The 14,387-nt window shown below is 52.0% G+C and overlaps 2 protein-coding genes across 2 annotated transcripts in view; both read right to left on the reverse strand.

Moving 5' to 3' along the window:
• CUNH1orf116 (chromosome unknown C1orf116 homolog) overlaps window positions 1-4,812 on the reverse strand; it is a 6,066-nt gene extending 1,254 nt beyond the window's left edge. Inside the window, exons 1-4 of the mRNA XM_085300321.1 lie at window positions 4,590-4,812; window positions 1,896-2,040; window positions 424-601; window positions 7-265 (exon numbers count right to left, since the gene is read on the reverse strand). Of these exons, the coding sequence (XP_085156447.1) occupies window positions 7-265; window positions 424-601; window positions 1,896-2,009 (551 nt within the window). The 5' untranslated portion in view covers window positions 2,010-2,040; window positions 4,590-4,812. The remainder of the gene's footprint in view (window positions 1-6; window positions 266-423; window positions 602-1,895; window positions 2,041-4,589) is intronic.
• Window positions 4,813-9,673: 4,861 nt separating this feature from the next.
• YOD1 (YOD1 deubiquitinase) lies at window positions 9,674-14,375 on the reverse strand. The gene is made up of 2 exons (XM_085300398.1): window positions 14,194-14,375; window positions 9,674-13,978 (listed from the first exon to the last, which is right to left on the reverse strand). The coding sequence occupies exons 1-2, from the start codon at window positions 14,321-14,323 to the stop codon at window positions 13,272-13,274; spliced, it is 837 nt and encodes a 278-aa protein (XP_085156524.1). The 5' UTR covers window positions 14,324-14,375; the 3' UTR covers window positions 9,674-13,271.
• Between the last annotated feature and the right edge of the window lie 12 nt (window positions 14,376-14,387).

The raw sequence follows: 14,387 nt of genomic DNA on the forward strand, positions 1-14,387 counted from the left end.
TCCAGCCTCTGCTCCTCGGCCGTCCCCTGCGAAGGTCCGTGTGCCGGCGCCGGGGCCCCCGCGGCGCGGGCGGTGGCTTTGCCGTCGGAAGCGCCGTGCGCTCCCGGCCGGCTCGCTGCAGCCGCGGTCCGTGGAAGGCTGCGGTAGCCGGGGCCGGGAACCGCTGCGGGAGCGGGGCTGGAGCGGGCGCTCGCCTTCCGGTCGCTTTTCTGCTCGGCTGCACGCTGCCGGGCTGGGCTCGGCGCCGGAGCCCCGTTTTCCAGATCTAGGCAGAGAGAAACGCGCTAAGTCGCGCAGCCTGAAACAGCGCCCAGCGCGCAGCAGGAACGGGGACGAGGGTCCTTCCCTGCCTGCCCCGGGGGGGGGACCCCGGCGGGAAGGGCCCCGGGCAGCCGAGGGCTGGAGCACCAGGGTCCGGCTTACCCCGGGGAGCAGAGCCCCTCCCGGGCCGCGTCCCCGGCGCCGGGGCGGGCTCCGCGCYGTCGGTCTCGTCCGTGGAGACCCCGCTGTCCGCTTCTGCGTCCAGGGAGCCAATAGTTTCTTCTAAGAACATCAGACACTCTTTCTCTTCCACGGATAAGTAGTCATAACTGTTATCGCTCTGCAAAAGAGGAAAAMACCAGCGGTGCAGGCAGGAGACCCGCCGGCGTCTTGTTATTCGCAGCCCCGGCAGTTCAGGGAGACCCGTGACAGCTCCTCGCCCCAGGACACAGCCACTGCCTATTCCAAACCCGGTACGTTTAGCTGCAGCTATAGACAACTTCCTCCAACAAAACGATCCTTAGGGTGGTTTTTATGTTACCCTGCAATGAGTGTCGGAGAATAGGTTATTCTTAACTTGAAAGCTTGCCTTTCACATGTTAGTTCTTTACTCGGAAATATGAGCAGACTAATAACGGTGGTGGTCTATGGGTGTAGTCAYCCCTAGGGAGTGCTGAATTGCCGAAGCTTGTCTAAACATCCCAAATGCTGAAGCTTTCTCTGTGGGTGGTGGTCCCTCTCCTTGCTCTTTGTGATACCCCAGGTCTTAAGGGGGTACAGCAAGACTCTGGTTTATTTTTGTGGTATTTCAAGTATGATGAGATGCAACTGGTGTGGAAGGGCCATGTCACAGGGCAATACATACAATATAGCATAGAAAAACCAAAGTTCTGGGAGGGATGGAGTGTGCATCAGATCAACAAGCATGGGGGAGAAATTGTTGCAGGCGGAGTTGTTTTGCAGAGAGACATCTAGCTAGGGCTTGTACAGTGCAAYATTGCAACCAGTTTGTCCATCCCTACTAATTTCCATAGGGGGTTGWTTCTGGTTTGCAATACATCAAATARTAGAAAACCTGTTCAGGACTGAGAAGTGCACTAGCAGATACCAATTATGCTCCAAGTCAGACAGGATATAATTAGACCATCAATCTTGGAATCGGTGTTTGGAGACAAACAAGTTTTAATGGACAGACAGTGAAAAATTATGCACCTACACCCATGGCCCAGATTCATCCCTGCGTTAGCAACTGAATTAATCTCTTGTTAGCTGGGGAGGAGTACGGCTCCAGGTGAAGTCACCCTTGCTGGAGCCAGCCCGACCCAGTGATCCAGCGAGCCCGAGCCCTTGCAGGGGCCTGCGGCTCCTCCTGCCCCGTGCCTGGACCATCTGCTTCTGCATCTTTAGACAACTCGGGAGCAGCTGGGCTCTTGCAGGGCAGAAGTATCTCCCCAAGGAGACCGTGCAGCAGACATGGGGCAGAACTGCAAGGCTGTCCGCGCTTCGGGGCAGGGACTGYGCGGCGTTTAGCACGGGGCAGTCCACGCGGGGTCTCCAGGGAGCTGCCCCRGCGCCTGCGGGGAGCGTTTTTTTGGTGGACCCGCGGGGGCCAGGCGCAGGCGAGGGTTACTTACGCGCTCAGAGCGGTTCGAGGTGGTGCTGGCCATGCTGTCACAGCTGCCAGAATTGCACCTGGCCATGCCTAGCCACGGCCCCTTCTTAGGCATGTCGCCAGCAGCTGTGGCCATCGCTTCCAGCGCCCAGCGCGGGAGGTCCCAGCTGAAGCAGAAGAAAGGAGAGGCGTTAAGCTGCGAGCCGCCGCGGAGGCCAGGCCGGCGGCAGGGCAGCAGGGCTGCAAAGCGACGAGGTTCAAACGTGCTCGGTCCTTGGCTGCTCTTTTGGAGGAGAAGGGGTCAGTTGGKTTTTTTTTTTAAGCATCCTTTGGAAGGAAGTTTTCCCCCAAAGATTTAGAAATGGAGTACGCTCTAGCCTGTCTATCTGCAGACGCCTTCTTGGGGTGGTTTTCTAGTCGCCTCCGAGGTGTGGACAAGGTGGTTACTGAGTTAAGGAAGAAGGTCTAAGCCCCCCGGAGACGTGCACACCATCATGACGCAGTTTGCAGCCTTGGACCGGCCCAGCTCAGGGAGGTCCCACGAGCTCGGTCCCGGCGTCGGCTTACGGGGCATCTTGACTGCAGCCACCACTGCCGACTACAGGGCTGAAGCGCGCTAAAGCTTCTGAACACGAGCTGGTCATTAGCTTTAATGAACCTGACATCAGCATTTCCAATGGTGGGAATTTCCTAAAGACAGGTCTGTGGAAACTTTGGAGCATGCGAGCATCGGGACAACGCTGGCAAGCCGGCTCTCGCGGCGGCGGCAGAGAGGCGCCCAGCGGGCAGCGGGACGGGGAAAGCACGGCCGCCTCGGGGTGAAGCTCTAGCRGCCCACAAAAGGCGTAACTACCTATGGATGTAAACCATTAACCTCCCCAAATTTACCAGTGCTGCCTGGCATGTGTGCTCTCCGTGCACACTGCTCATCCTTCAGGAGAGACGGACCGGGCTGTGGAGACCAAAGAGAACGGGAAAGCAGACACTGATGTGATGGGCGCAGGACCAGGCGAGAGCATCCCATTCCATCCCCTCCATCCCATCCCATCCCCTCCATCCCATCCCATCCATCCTGTCCCATCCATCCCACCCCATCCTGTCCATCCCATCCCATCCCATCCGTCCCGTCCCGTCCATCCCACCCCATCCTGTCCATCCCATCCCATCCCATCCGTCCTGTCCCCTCCATCCCATCCCATCCCGTCCCATCCCTGTCCCGTCCCGTCTGCTGGGCAGCGGACAGAGCAGCTCTGTGCGCTGTAACCCGACCGCAGTGCCCAGCCACACCGCGATGCTTTTCTTGATCAGGGAATTAGATCTGGCGATAAGAAAGAAAACCGGTGGCTTGTGATGGGAGGGAGGCCGACCCTGAAAGACTCCTTTGGAACCGGGACAGGCCACAAAAATCAGACTTCAGCACCCGCTCCTTGGAGGAGCCAGGCCCTCCGCTCTCCAAGGAGCTTAGTATTTCAGTTTGCGTTACTTTCTGCGTAAGCCACGTTTGAGCAAGCAGCACTGCTACAACAGCAACGCCCTTGCTGCTTCGAATTCCGGCAGCTTTACGGCCAGAGCTTTCACGCGTCGGGAGGCGAAAGGGYGAAATCCGCGGCTTCGGCGCGTCCCCCGCCCTCGGCCCCCGTCGCGGAGAGCGGAGCGGCCGCAGGGAAGCCGAAGTTCCCGCGGGGACTCTGGGGCCGTTTGCCGAGCCGGGACTCCGGGTCTCCGGGACCGAGCTGGGACTCGGCTGTTTGCCGAGGTGCAACGCGGCCGCCGGGGCTCTGCAGCGACACGCCGCCGCCGCGCCGCGCCGGAGGAGCCGGAGGGCAGAGCAGATCCGGCAGGCGCGCGCTCGCCCCAGAGGCAGAGCTCGTTACGAAACGAGTCCRAAGAAAGGAAAGGAGCTACGCAGAAACGAAAACCCTGCAGCGTTTCCTATTCCTCGACCAGACCGTGCCTCCAGCACGCTCGTCCCCCTCCAGAAGGGGAAAGGGGGAATCAGTGCTGAAAACTCCTGGGTTGGAGGGTTCAGAAGGGTTTTGCAATTCCTTCCTCTCGATTGCAAAATAGCACAACAAGCTAAAAACATGGCTGAGCGTTTTAGTCGAAAGGCRTACTACTTGAAAAGCCGTGCTCCAGGGGTACAGACTTCACCCCCACTTAATTAATTGCTCTGTATTGAGAGGATACTCTTTTTAAGCCTTGCATTAATACAAATATTTTGCCAGAGCTGTTTTAGCAATGTTAAAGAAATGGAGCTTTTTTTTTTTTCTGTCCCGGGCGGCGCAGCTACAAGCCCCCGCTGCCTTGCAGGTGCGTGCGAGGGGCTCCGTCCCGCCGGCTCCGCGGAGCAAAGGGCCCGGCAGGACAGCCCGGATCGCCGGCAGGCAAAGGCACGGCGCTGCGGCTCGGCAGCCGCCGGCCCGGCCGGTCCCGCCGCCGGGGCAGAGGAGCCCGTCACAGCAGACACGTAGTTCCTGCTGTTGCAACACACGCGCCGGCTCCGCGGGCGAGCTCCCCGCGCTAGGTCTGCTGCAGGAATCCGCGTCTCCGTCCAAGCCCCATTCCTCCCTCCACCGGTCGCCTCCACCGCCCGGGAGCGGCGCTTCCACGGCACCGTCTCGTCCCGGGRCAAAACCCCTCCGGAGAGTCTCCGCAGGGACGGGGATGGGGAGAAAAGGACGAGGGAGAATATAAAGAGAGAGAGGCATGTTTTTACCGAGCCGCCCGTCGTCTSGCGCTGGCCGAGTCCCCGCGCGGGCCGTGCCTCCGGCAGCGCCTCCCGCTCTCCCGCGCTGCCCGAGCCGCTCCCGGTTACTCATTAACTCCGCGCCGGGCGGTCGGCGCCGCGTCCCTTGCCGTGCCCCCGGGGCCGCCGCGTGCTCCCAGCCGCCGGGCTCGGCTCTCAGGCCGGAGCGGGGCCACCGCGCCAGCGCCCCGGGTTCGGCAGCCGCCGGGGCGCACCGCGGACGGGCCGAGGCCGCGGGCAGAGCTCCCGGCCGGCACCACCCATCGCGCTCACTTCCTGGCTCCGGTTGGGTCCGCTCCACCCGTTTCGCCGGAGACTCCCGCGCCCGGCACGCTGCTCTTCTGCATAGCTGGGCGCTGACGCCCGGGGCGGCCGGGCTCGCTGCCGCGGCCCGAATGCCCCGCATCGCTCAGCCCTTCGCTGGCCGAACACGTTGCTCCCGACGGGTCCGTGCTCCCGCGCGGTTTTGCGCGTTGGGCCCTGCAGCCCCGCGGAGGAGCCGGCTCCTCCGGCGGGCGCCCGGCAGACGCGTGCCCGGAGCTCTCCCCGGGCCGGAGCGCGCGCGCCGGCTCGCTGCAGCCAGGCTCGGCGAAAACGCCCGTTCTCCCCCAAAACGGGCACGTCCGACGCCGACGCCCGGCTCGGGCRGCCGGGCTCTGAGAGCGTTCGCCGTTTAAAAATACACGTTTCTCACCGAGAAAARGCGAGAATGCACCGTAGCATCCCACGCGCTGGTCTGGTGGATCACAGAGCCAGCAGTCGCTGCTGGCAGGGGCGGCCGAGGCCCTGGCTGTACGTTTCGACCGCCGTGAGACGACCTCCCGAAGTACAAAAGCGGGGCTTTGGGCTTCTGAAGYGCTTTGCGCGGCCCTTTTCCCCTCCTCGCTCCCGGCGCGGTGCGCCCGGCTCGGGACGGCTTCGTCGAGCCGCACTTGACCCTGAGCCTGCTTCAAAGAGGGAGGGAGCCAACGCACAGATGTATTTACTTACGGGAACGCAAACACGGCGCGAGCGCGCGGCCGCCCGGTGCCAGGCGTCCTGCGCGAGTCAAAGGCGCCGGTAGCACAAGGGCTTTAAACTGCGCGATAAAATGCCTCGAGTGTGGCCTGAAAGTGTCTGAATCCAGAAATGTGATCAAGAAAGTGTCGTAGTCTGTTGAGATAAGCCTTGAGCTGCTGAGAAAACCAGTTTGGGGGAATTAGATGCCCTGAAAGAACCTGTTCTGGTGGTTTTCTTCCAGCTGTGGTTGCTTTCCTCCAACTAATAAAAACGGTTGCAGCCCAGAACAACGCGTGATTTCACGGCTACGGCACGAAGCACAYGCAGGCAGCCCTCCGCGGTACCCGGGTGGCCGCCCCCGAGCCGCTGGGCTCCTCTCTTGCCGTTCGCCTGCGTAGCACCGCTGGACGCTTTCCTACAGAAAACAGGAGAGCGCTATTAACTTCGGCAAATCCGAGGTAATTTTATTCTACCCAGTCCGGAGCAGAGGGAAAGCTAATGAYGGTTTTAAGACTGGAGGCACAGCTTCATTTAAAATGCAGGCAGGCATTTAATTTGTGCAATAAAGAGTTGTGATTTTCCAAGAAGAGAGCTGGGCTCTTTTCAGGTCAGCACAGCTATTTCACGTTTTTTTTAAAAAAAAAAAAAAAAAAAAGATCTGCCTTCATTTTCGTTAGGTTGATAGTACAGGTTACAGAAAAATCACTCTCCTCTTTCCACCGACGAAGACCCCGTCGAAGAGAAGTCCATCAGTATGAAACTCAGGAAGATAAAGCATGTCTTGATCTACAACTAAAATAATAATCCAACTTTTCTTCTTTCTTTAATGCAAAACTGTCAGGCTGGAAATGGGCAGTTGTTTTCCTGTCCTGATAATCCAGGGGTCAAAGGCAGGAGCCTTTTGCTCCCCTGACGAGAGAGTTGCCCGGTGCGGGGGTTTTGCCCGAGGCCCCCGCGGGACCCAGAGCCGCTGTCTGGCATCGAAAAAATAGGTGTTTCCCTGCCGCCAGCAAGAGGGATTTGCCAAACCCGGACGCTTTCGTGAAAGGTGTGGGGAAGCCTGATTTCMTAAAAACTCATTTTTTCCGTGGATTTCTGTATATGAGGCTGTTAGTGGGAAATTCTGCRAGCACTGAGACGTTGTCTTCCTTCGTGCCGGCTCCCCGGCTCCCGCGTCCTCGCTCCGGAAGGGGGGTGCAGTAGATGCCCTTGGTCTGTGCGTCTGTGAAAGTTAACGCTGGATCCCTGCGTGGCAAACGCCGTTTCGCAACGACTGCGTTAGCTTATGTCAGAGCACGGTTGTAGCACTGTTCCACCCTCTGGAAAAGCTGGGATCGGTAAATTGGACAAACTGTGTTCCTAAAGCCTCTAACCATCTGGGACCCTTTTTAGGGTACCAGGCTGTGCTAATAGCTTTCTGTCTCCTGATGGTTATGCTGTTAGGTCCCGTATCCCTTGAAGTCCATAATAAAAAACTACTTCCAAGTCCATTTTCCAAGGGGCTCTTTTCTGCTTTATTAAACATTTTTTTTCTTTTCCCAAAAGCAACATGAAAAATTAAGCAACTATTACAAGTGTGATTAAAGGTGTGGAAAAGTTACTGCTTTTAGACTTAAAGTGGCGAAGGAGCCCGAGCAAGCTGCGCTCTGTAGCTGGGGAAGGGCCTGGGATTTCCTCCAGCTCCTGGAGTGCAGCCAGCAGTGGCACCGGATGGATGCAGCAGTTTGTTCTGGGCTCTGCTTTGATCTTCTGGGGACCTTGTTGGAGCTTGTGAGGGATTTCTGGGGACTCTCTGAGGGACTAGACCGGTAAGGAGTGGTAGGTCAGGAGCCTCCACTGCTCCTGGGAAGCTCTGACCAAGTCCTGCTGCTGCTGCTGAGCGCTGCAGCTTGCTCCAGCTGAGCCCCATTAGGGAGGGTCAAGCCTTCCTTTAGCAAGTGCTAGGAGACACCAATATAAGCACCAGGCCCAGAGCACACCTCCTAGAGGCACTCAACAGATGCAGTAGTTTTTGCTGAACAGGCCTTTGACCCAGGCAGAGCTTCTTGTGAAGCATGCAGCTTGTGCTGGCAGCTTTGCTGCAGAGGATGTGCTGCCTTGCAGGACAGTGAGTTGTAATCCTGAGCAAGGTGAAGGCTGGAAGCTGGAGACCTCTTGCACCAAGGGGAAGGCTCCTGCTCCTCCTGAAGGCTTGCAGCTACTGAGCAGGCTCCCTGCCCTCCTAGCTGAGGAGGAGCTGGGTGCACTTTTGAGGGAAGCAGCTAACGGATGCTGAGCCATGCTGGAGCACCTGGAGAAAGTGGTGAGTGATTGTAGTGGGTGACTAACTCCCTGCTGCTCTGCCTTGCCGCCTGGAGAGGTGCTTGGGTGGTGGTGGGGGGAGTCAGATATGGGGTGTTGTAGAGAGACTGCTAAGGCACAATCAACAAGCAGTGAGTGTATCTCAAGCCTTGTCACGTAGGTAAGGAAGTACCTACAAGACCATGGGGAACCTGTTGTATCCCTTCTGGAGAAACTGGCATGCTCGGATGCCTCTCTGAAGTGCCTGTACACAAAGGGATGCAGCACGGGGAATAAACAGGAGGAGTTAGAGACCTGCTTGCAGTTACAGGGCTGTGAGCTCATTGTGATTAGAGAGCTGTGGTGGGATAGCTTGCACACCTGGATGCTGGATATGGGCCCCTCAGGAAGGTGAGGAGAGAAAGCCATGCTTTAGGTAGGAATGTGCAGAGTTCTGCCAAAGGGTGGATGATGGGCTGACTGAGAGCTTATGSGCAAGGATTAAGGTGCAGACTAACAGGCAAGATGGTGAAGTAAAAGCTAGRTAAGCAGACAGTGAGGTGGACTGAAAACTGGCTGAATTACAGAGCTCAGAGGGTTGTGTCCAGTGGTGCAAAGTCTAGTTGGAGGCCAGCAACTAGTGATGCACCCCAGGGGTCAATTCTAGGTCCAGTCTGTTCAATTTAGTCATCAATGACCTGGATGAAGGGACAGAKTGCATCCTCAGCAAGTTTGCTGATGATACAAACTGGGAGGAGTGCCTGATATCCCAGAGGGCTGTGCTGCCATTCAAAAGGACCTCARCAGGTTGGAGAGAGAGGCAGAGAGGAACCTCATGAAGTTCAACRAAGGCAGGTGCAGAGCCCTGCACCCAAAAGGGATAATGCCATGCATCAGTATGGGCTGACCCGCYGGGAAGCAGCTCTGTGGAGATGGACCTGGGAGTCCTGGTGGACAAGCTGGCTGTGAGCCAGCAATGAGTCCTTGTGGCTTAGAAGGCCAGTGGTATTTGGTGCTCCATTAGCAAGAGCATTGCCAAAGGAAGTGATCTTTCCCCTTTACTGAGCCCTGATGAGGCCCCACCTGGAGTACTGTGTCTGGGCCCACCAGTGTAAGAGATGGAGCCCAGTAAAGGGCTGTTAAGGTGATTAAGGGGCTAGTTTTCTTTATATGAGGGAAGGCTGATAGTAAGGACTCATTAGCCTGGAAGAGAGAAGACTGAAGAGGAAGAGATCTTATGYGTATAAATAACTGAAGGGAAGGTGTAAKGAAGATGGGGCCAGACTCTCTTCAGTGTTGCACAGTGATAGAACGGAAGGCAATGGGCACAAACTGAAACACAGGAAGCTCTGTCTGAATGTGAACCTCTCTACTGTGAAGATGACTGAGCGTTGGAACAGGTTGCCCAGAGAGGTTGTAGAGTCTCTGTTCTTGGGAAATACTTAAACTGTCTGGAAAGGGTCCTAGGTGACCTTGTTTGAGCAAGGGGGGTTGGCTTAGATGATCTCTGAAGGTCAAATACAAGGTATTTTACTGTTAAAGCAAGAAAGGTATGTGTTAGTGAAGCAGCTTCACTTTSAAGAGATTGTGAGGCTGAGTTCCTCTCTCCCTAGGACAAAGCAGGGAGGAAGCAATCAGAGGAGAAAGCTGATGTGAATTTCTCAAAGCCTATGTTATGTAGAGTAGTTAAACCTAAAACTCACTGGTGAGCAACAGTGGATATAGCACAAAACTGAAATTCAAGAACAACCAAGGCATAGATTACACCAAACAAATACGCGTGCATCAGTCATGTTTATTAGTGCATCACTCATTTCTGCAGTGTGGTATGTGTTTAAGGAAATACTCCTCCAAATGAGGTGTACTGTGATAGACAATAACAGGATGTTACACCACTGGAATACACAGGTAGCTAAGATTTTTAGAAACTGCTAAAGCTACTCACTTTACTGTAACAGGAACACACTACCTGCATCAGTGAAAGTCCTTGCTCAACATCTGCTAAACATGTAAACTTGGACAAACTTTTAAAGTGCTGTTAAAACCATGAGATRTGCATCTCTTAATATTAAAATGTTTGTGAAAGGCCACATGACTAGAGTAGGTTAGGCTCTTTTAATTAAAGAAGAAATTTAGGGCTGGTGAAAGAGCCAGACTGGCACCAGGAAACTGATTCTGCTTAATCAAAGATCCAGAACTGAATAGCAGTTCCTAAAGCAATACTAATATAACCCAACTTTAAATAAGCCCACCAATGAGGTCAAAAATTTCAGGTTTCCAGGGCCTGTTTGATCACTGGCCTCTATCTTGAAGAATTGAGCAAGGAAAACAGTGCCTCTTTTATATTTGTATGGGGGAAAGTTGTACGGTAAGAGCATARGTCCATATTTTATAGGCTTTTTGGACTGGTACAGACAGGTGATGCTACTCCCTGCCAGGACTTGAGCCTAAGTCCCATAATACATCCATTCTAAAATATCTGTAGCTAACATCTTTCTGTACAATAACAGTTCAGTGCAAGTAGATCAGTGATATTCTGGAATTAATTTTACTTATATCAGGATGCCATTTTTGTGATATTTCTGTAACCACCATTAAGGGCAGGTAAATGCTGGTAACAAATGTTAGGGGTTTTTCTATTAGCTACAACACTTTTTTTTTTTTTTTAGGAAAGTGTACTTTGAATGCATTCCAGAGCTTATATTTTTAAATAATGTAGACATCTTCTGCTTAGAGTTTAGGAGAAACGCAATGTTTTTCAACTCACTATCAATACCACAGGTTACTTATTCTTTGAAAGACTGTCAGATTGATAATAYGAACTTTTGCAAAGATGAATTAGCAGTTTGGTTGCTTTTTTTTTTAACAGAATAGATTTTATTTTATGCAATGAAAGAAAGCAGTGATGTGACAAGTGGTCTCCCTTAAACTGAATTGACACTTTGTTAGTGGAATGGCTATGCAAATAGGATACAGCAAAGCTAAACTTGGATTAAATAAAGGTAACTTCAAAAAAACTACAGTTGAGAAATAAAAACATTTTTACACTTTAGAAAACCACTCAGGATACAAAGCTAAAAATTTAACTCAGCAAGCCGGTGAAGAAGTTTGTCAGGTCTGCTCTTCTGACAAATTGAGGCCACACAACGAATTGTAAGAGTTGCTCCCAAAAGTCAATACATTTACAAGCATGGCAGATGATAAATGTGTATCTTCCACTTCTACAACACTCTTTAAAGGACACTGACAGTCACCTACTACACCTCTCTGAGGTAGATATGTCCATTTTATAGACAGTAAATGGTGAGGAACAGTTCCTTGTCCAAGGTATCTCACCTCCTCAGTGTGAAAGCTGAGAATACAATTTAGGATTGATAGTCTCTTGGTCTCATTCCTAGATAGTATTTCATCTCAAGTAGTTATAATACAGTGTAATCTTCAAGTTTCTTTGAATTGTCAGGTATTTCTACAAGTTCTAAGCATCAGCTTCTAGAGGATTGTTTTTAATAAAAGTTTACTCTAATGATAGGCTAAAAGCAAAGTAGGGCTTAACACTGGAAGCTAAGTGGCTTTCTATATTAAATTCAACAGTGCTAATGTTTACTTTAATACTAAATTTAAGAATCTGGGTCCATACTGCTTTTGGTGATTCTCCTCTTTGCTAGATTGAGGCATGAGTAATTAAGTACAAAGCACATAAATGTAACTACATTCCATTTTCAATAATACTCCCTCAGCATTTCAATGTCTACCTTGGAGCTGACCGAACTTCAGTGAAATACTACTTTCTTTAATAGAAAGGAAGCTTTTGCTGCACCAGGAGTTTAGATATATGCCTTAATAGAGGCCTTTAAATCTCAGATTCCATTTATAGTGGGCTTATTTCTGCTTCAGTTTGAAGATGAACATTCTTGCTCCCCACTTGTAACAGTGCAACAAAGGTAACTCAGTAACAGAAGAATAGCAGGCTAAGAATATCTTTAAATTCATTAATGCAAGTACGTGTTACAGGCATTGCAAAGAAAGAAAACAAAATCCCTCTCAGTAATATGCACCTCTACAGCACCTTTTGAAAGATCTCAATGCACTTATTGTTCATCCTCACATCCCCACTGTGAGGTAAAACTTGTTAAACCAATTTCAACATCCCTGATTCTGAGTAATATGACAAGTAGGGCAGTTCACTTAGCTTAAATTATTATGAATTTAAACTGCTCCCTTCATTATCAAAATTAGTCTTGCTACTTAAGAGTCATCGGTGACAAATCAAACTCATTAAGGCAGAATGCAGACTAAGAAGCTTCAAGCCTCCCTTTTGGCTGAGCACTCTGCCCTTCTAAAAAGGCAGAACTTTTTACCTGTAAAGAATGAGAACTATACCTTAAAGTGCTAACTTACAGTATTTGGAATCTGATATAGCTTACTAACACTGTGGCCATGAAATCAGCTGTACTCATGCAAAGTATCTTTAAATACATTGAGCAGATGCAAAATAAGTTACTCCCCTATTTCTCAGATTCTGGCAAGAGGGAATTACTCTCATTCTATGAGTAAGAATCCAAGTATTTCAAGAAACGTGTACATTTTGATGCAGTGTAAACACCAAGGGGTTGATAGTTATTTTTCAAGCAACTAAAAACTACCTATAGAGCATTAATAAGTTTATTCATTACTTAACTATCTACTCATATATATATATATATATATATTTTAAAAAGGCTATCTTAAAGCTTAGAGGTCAGTTCTTTCTCTAAAGCCATGATTTCACACAAACAATACATTCTACTTTTGATGGTAACATGGTAATGGTATAGGGCAGCTTTAGATATATTCTTTCCTTTAAAAACTGTGCACCAAGCGAGCAGTTTGCCCTGCAAGAACTGCTTGTACATGCAGAGTCCAACTCTTAGTATAAGTAATGTCCAATTTTTAGTAGAAGTAATGCTGATATGTATGTTTCCCAACCTTTAGACTAGTTTAACTGCCCTGAAAATAAAATATTGAGACTAATTCAGTAATTTAGAGGCTAGATTTTACTACAGTGTTGAACAAGCTTGTTTGTATGTTCACTCAGATCATGCGCACAGATTAATTCAAAAGTCAGGTTTTAGCTGCCAGTGTATACCACCTGCAAATTCCTATAAGTCAGCATGCGAGAAGATGCCTATTTCAAATTAGCCAGAAAAATCACTACTGCATAAATATCTGTAAACTCGCATACTAACCATAACAAACCTGTGTCTTGGCCATCATTAACTTAATATGCTTTTCAAGCTCTGAACGGAATTTTATGACTACATACAGCTTATGTGAAAATCCAGAATTTTATTCTGGACCAGTGAGGTAGTAGATGTAACCATCCTCATGCAGATGTCACACTTCTCCAAAGTTGGTGTGTCCAGTCTCCTTGGCATGTTCTCTGGCTTCCGCTTGTCCAGTTAGTCCCTTCTGGCATACCATGCACCTCAGTGTAAAGCGATTCACATCCGTAAACTGCCTCTTCCGTCTGGCTTCATCTGCTAGCTCCAAYGCTTGTGCGAGAACAATATCATCAGTTGTAGAGAAAATGGTCTGGGGAGGAATGTCTGAGTCGGGGATTCTACGCTCAAGTGGATCATAGTGAATCCCATCATAAATTAAAAGGACTCGCTTGGTGTAACCAGCGTCTTCCCCAAAACGATCAATTCTGACTGTCTGTGTGTCCACAACACAGATCTCACACTGATAAAATTTGGATAAAATGGATACTTCGATGGCTCCTCCCCAAGTTTCTTCTCTTCGGATCCATTCGCAATACTCTTTGTTAGTTTTTCCCAGCACTGCCTCGCAGTAGGACTCGGGATTGCTTGCTACTATCTGGGCTATAAGGCTGCGCATCTCCGGAGCGCAACCTGGATCGTAAACGCCTCCTTCTACCACGTAGTAGATGCTGGTGAACAGGCAGGAGTTATCGGCGGGAACGACCCGCCTGGCGAGCACRGGCACGGCCTCCCTCGCTGAGCCGGACATGCTTCTCTTGGCGACGACAGGCGAGCCGGCCTTGGCTCTGGACGTGTCCTCTTCCACGATGAGCGTGTCGCCTGCCGGAAACAAAGGCGGGGAACGGAGAGAAGTGAGGAGCCGGGAGGGCGGCTACGCCCCCGCCACGGGAGSCTCCTCAGCCAGACCGGTCACGCTCGGTTCTTCCCCCTCCCCCGAGCGCGCTTTCCCCGGGGGAAAGGCCACCGGGCGCGCCGGGGAGCGCGCGGTTGGCGAAGAGGCGCTGGCGCGGCGCCCCCGAGCCCGCGGCCCTCACCCGAGTGGATGCCCAGGTCGCCGAGGCGCCGCTCGCCGTCGCTGAGGTCGAGGCTGCGCGGCGGGAAGCCGAGGAGGAGGCGCTGGGCGGCGGCGGGGACGCCGGTGAGGGCGGCCAGCGCGGCCTGCATGTCGCGGAGGCGGGAGTGCGCCGTGAAGCCGCCCAGGGGGTGCGTGCCGCTCCGCGCCTTGCAG

This window comes from Rhea americana, unplaced genomic scaffold (assembly GCF_003343005.1).
Source record: "Rhea americana isolate MKP2758 unplaced genomic scaffold, rheAme1 scaffold_163, whole genome shotgun sequence".
In the NCBI taxonomy this organism is placed as follows: domain Eukaryota; kingdom Metazoa; phylum Chordata; class Aves; order Rheiformes; family Rheidae; genus Rhea; species Rhea americana.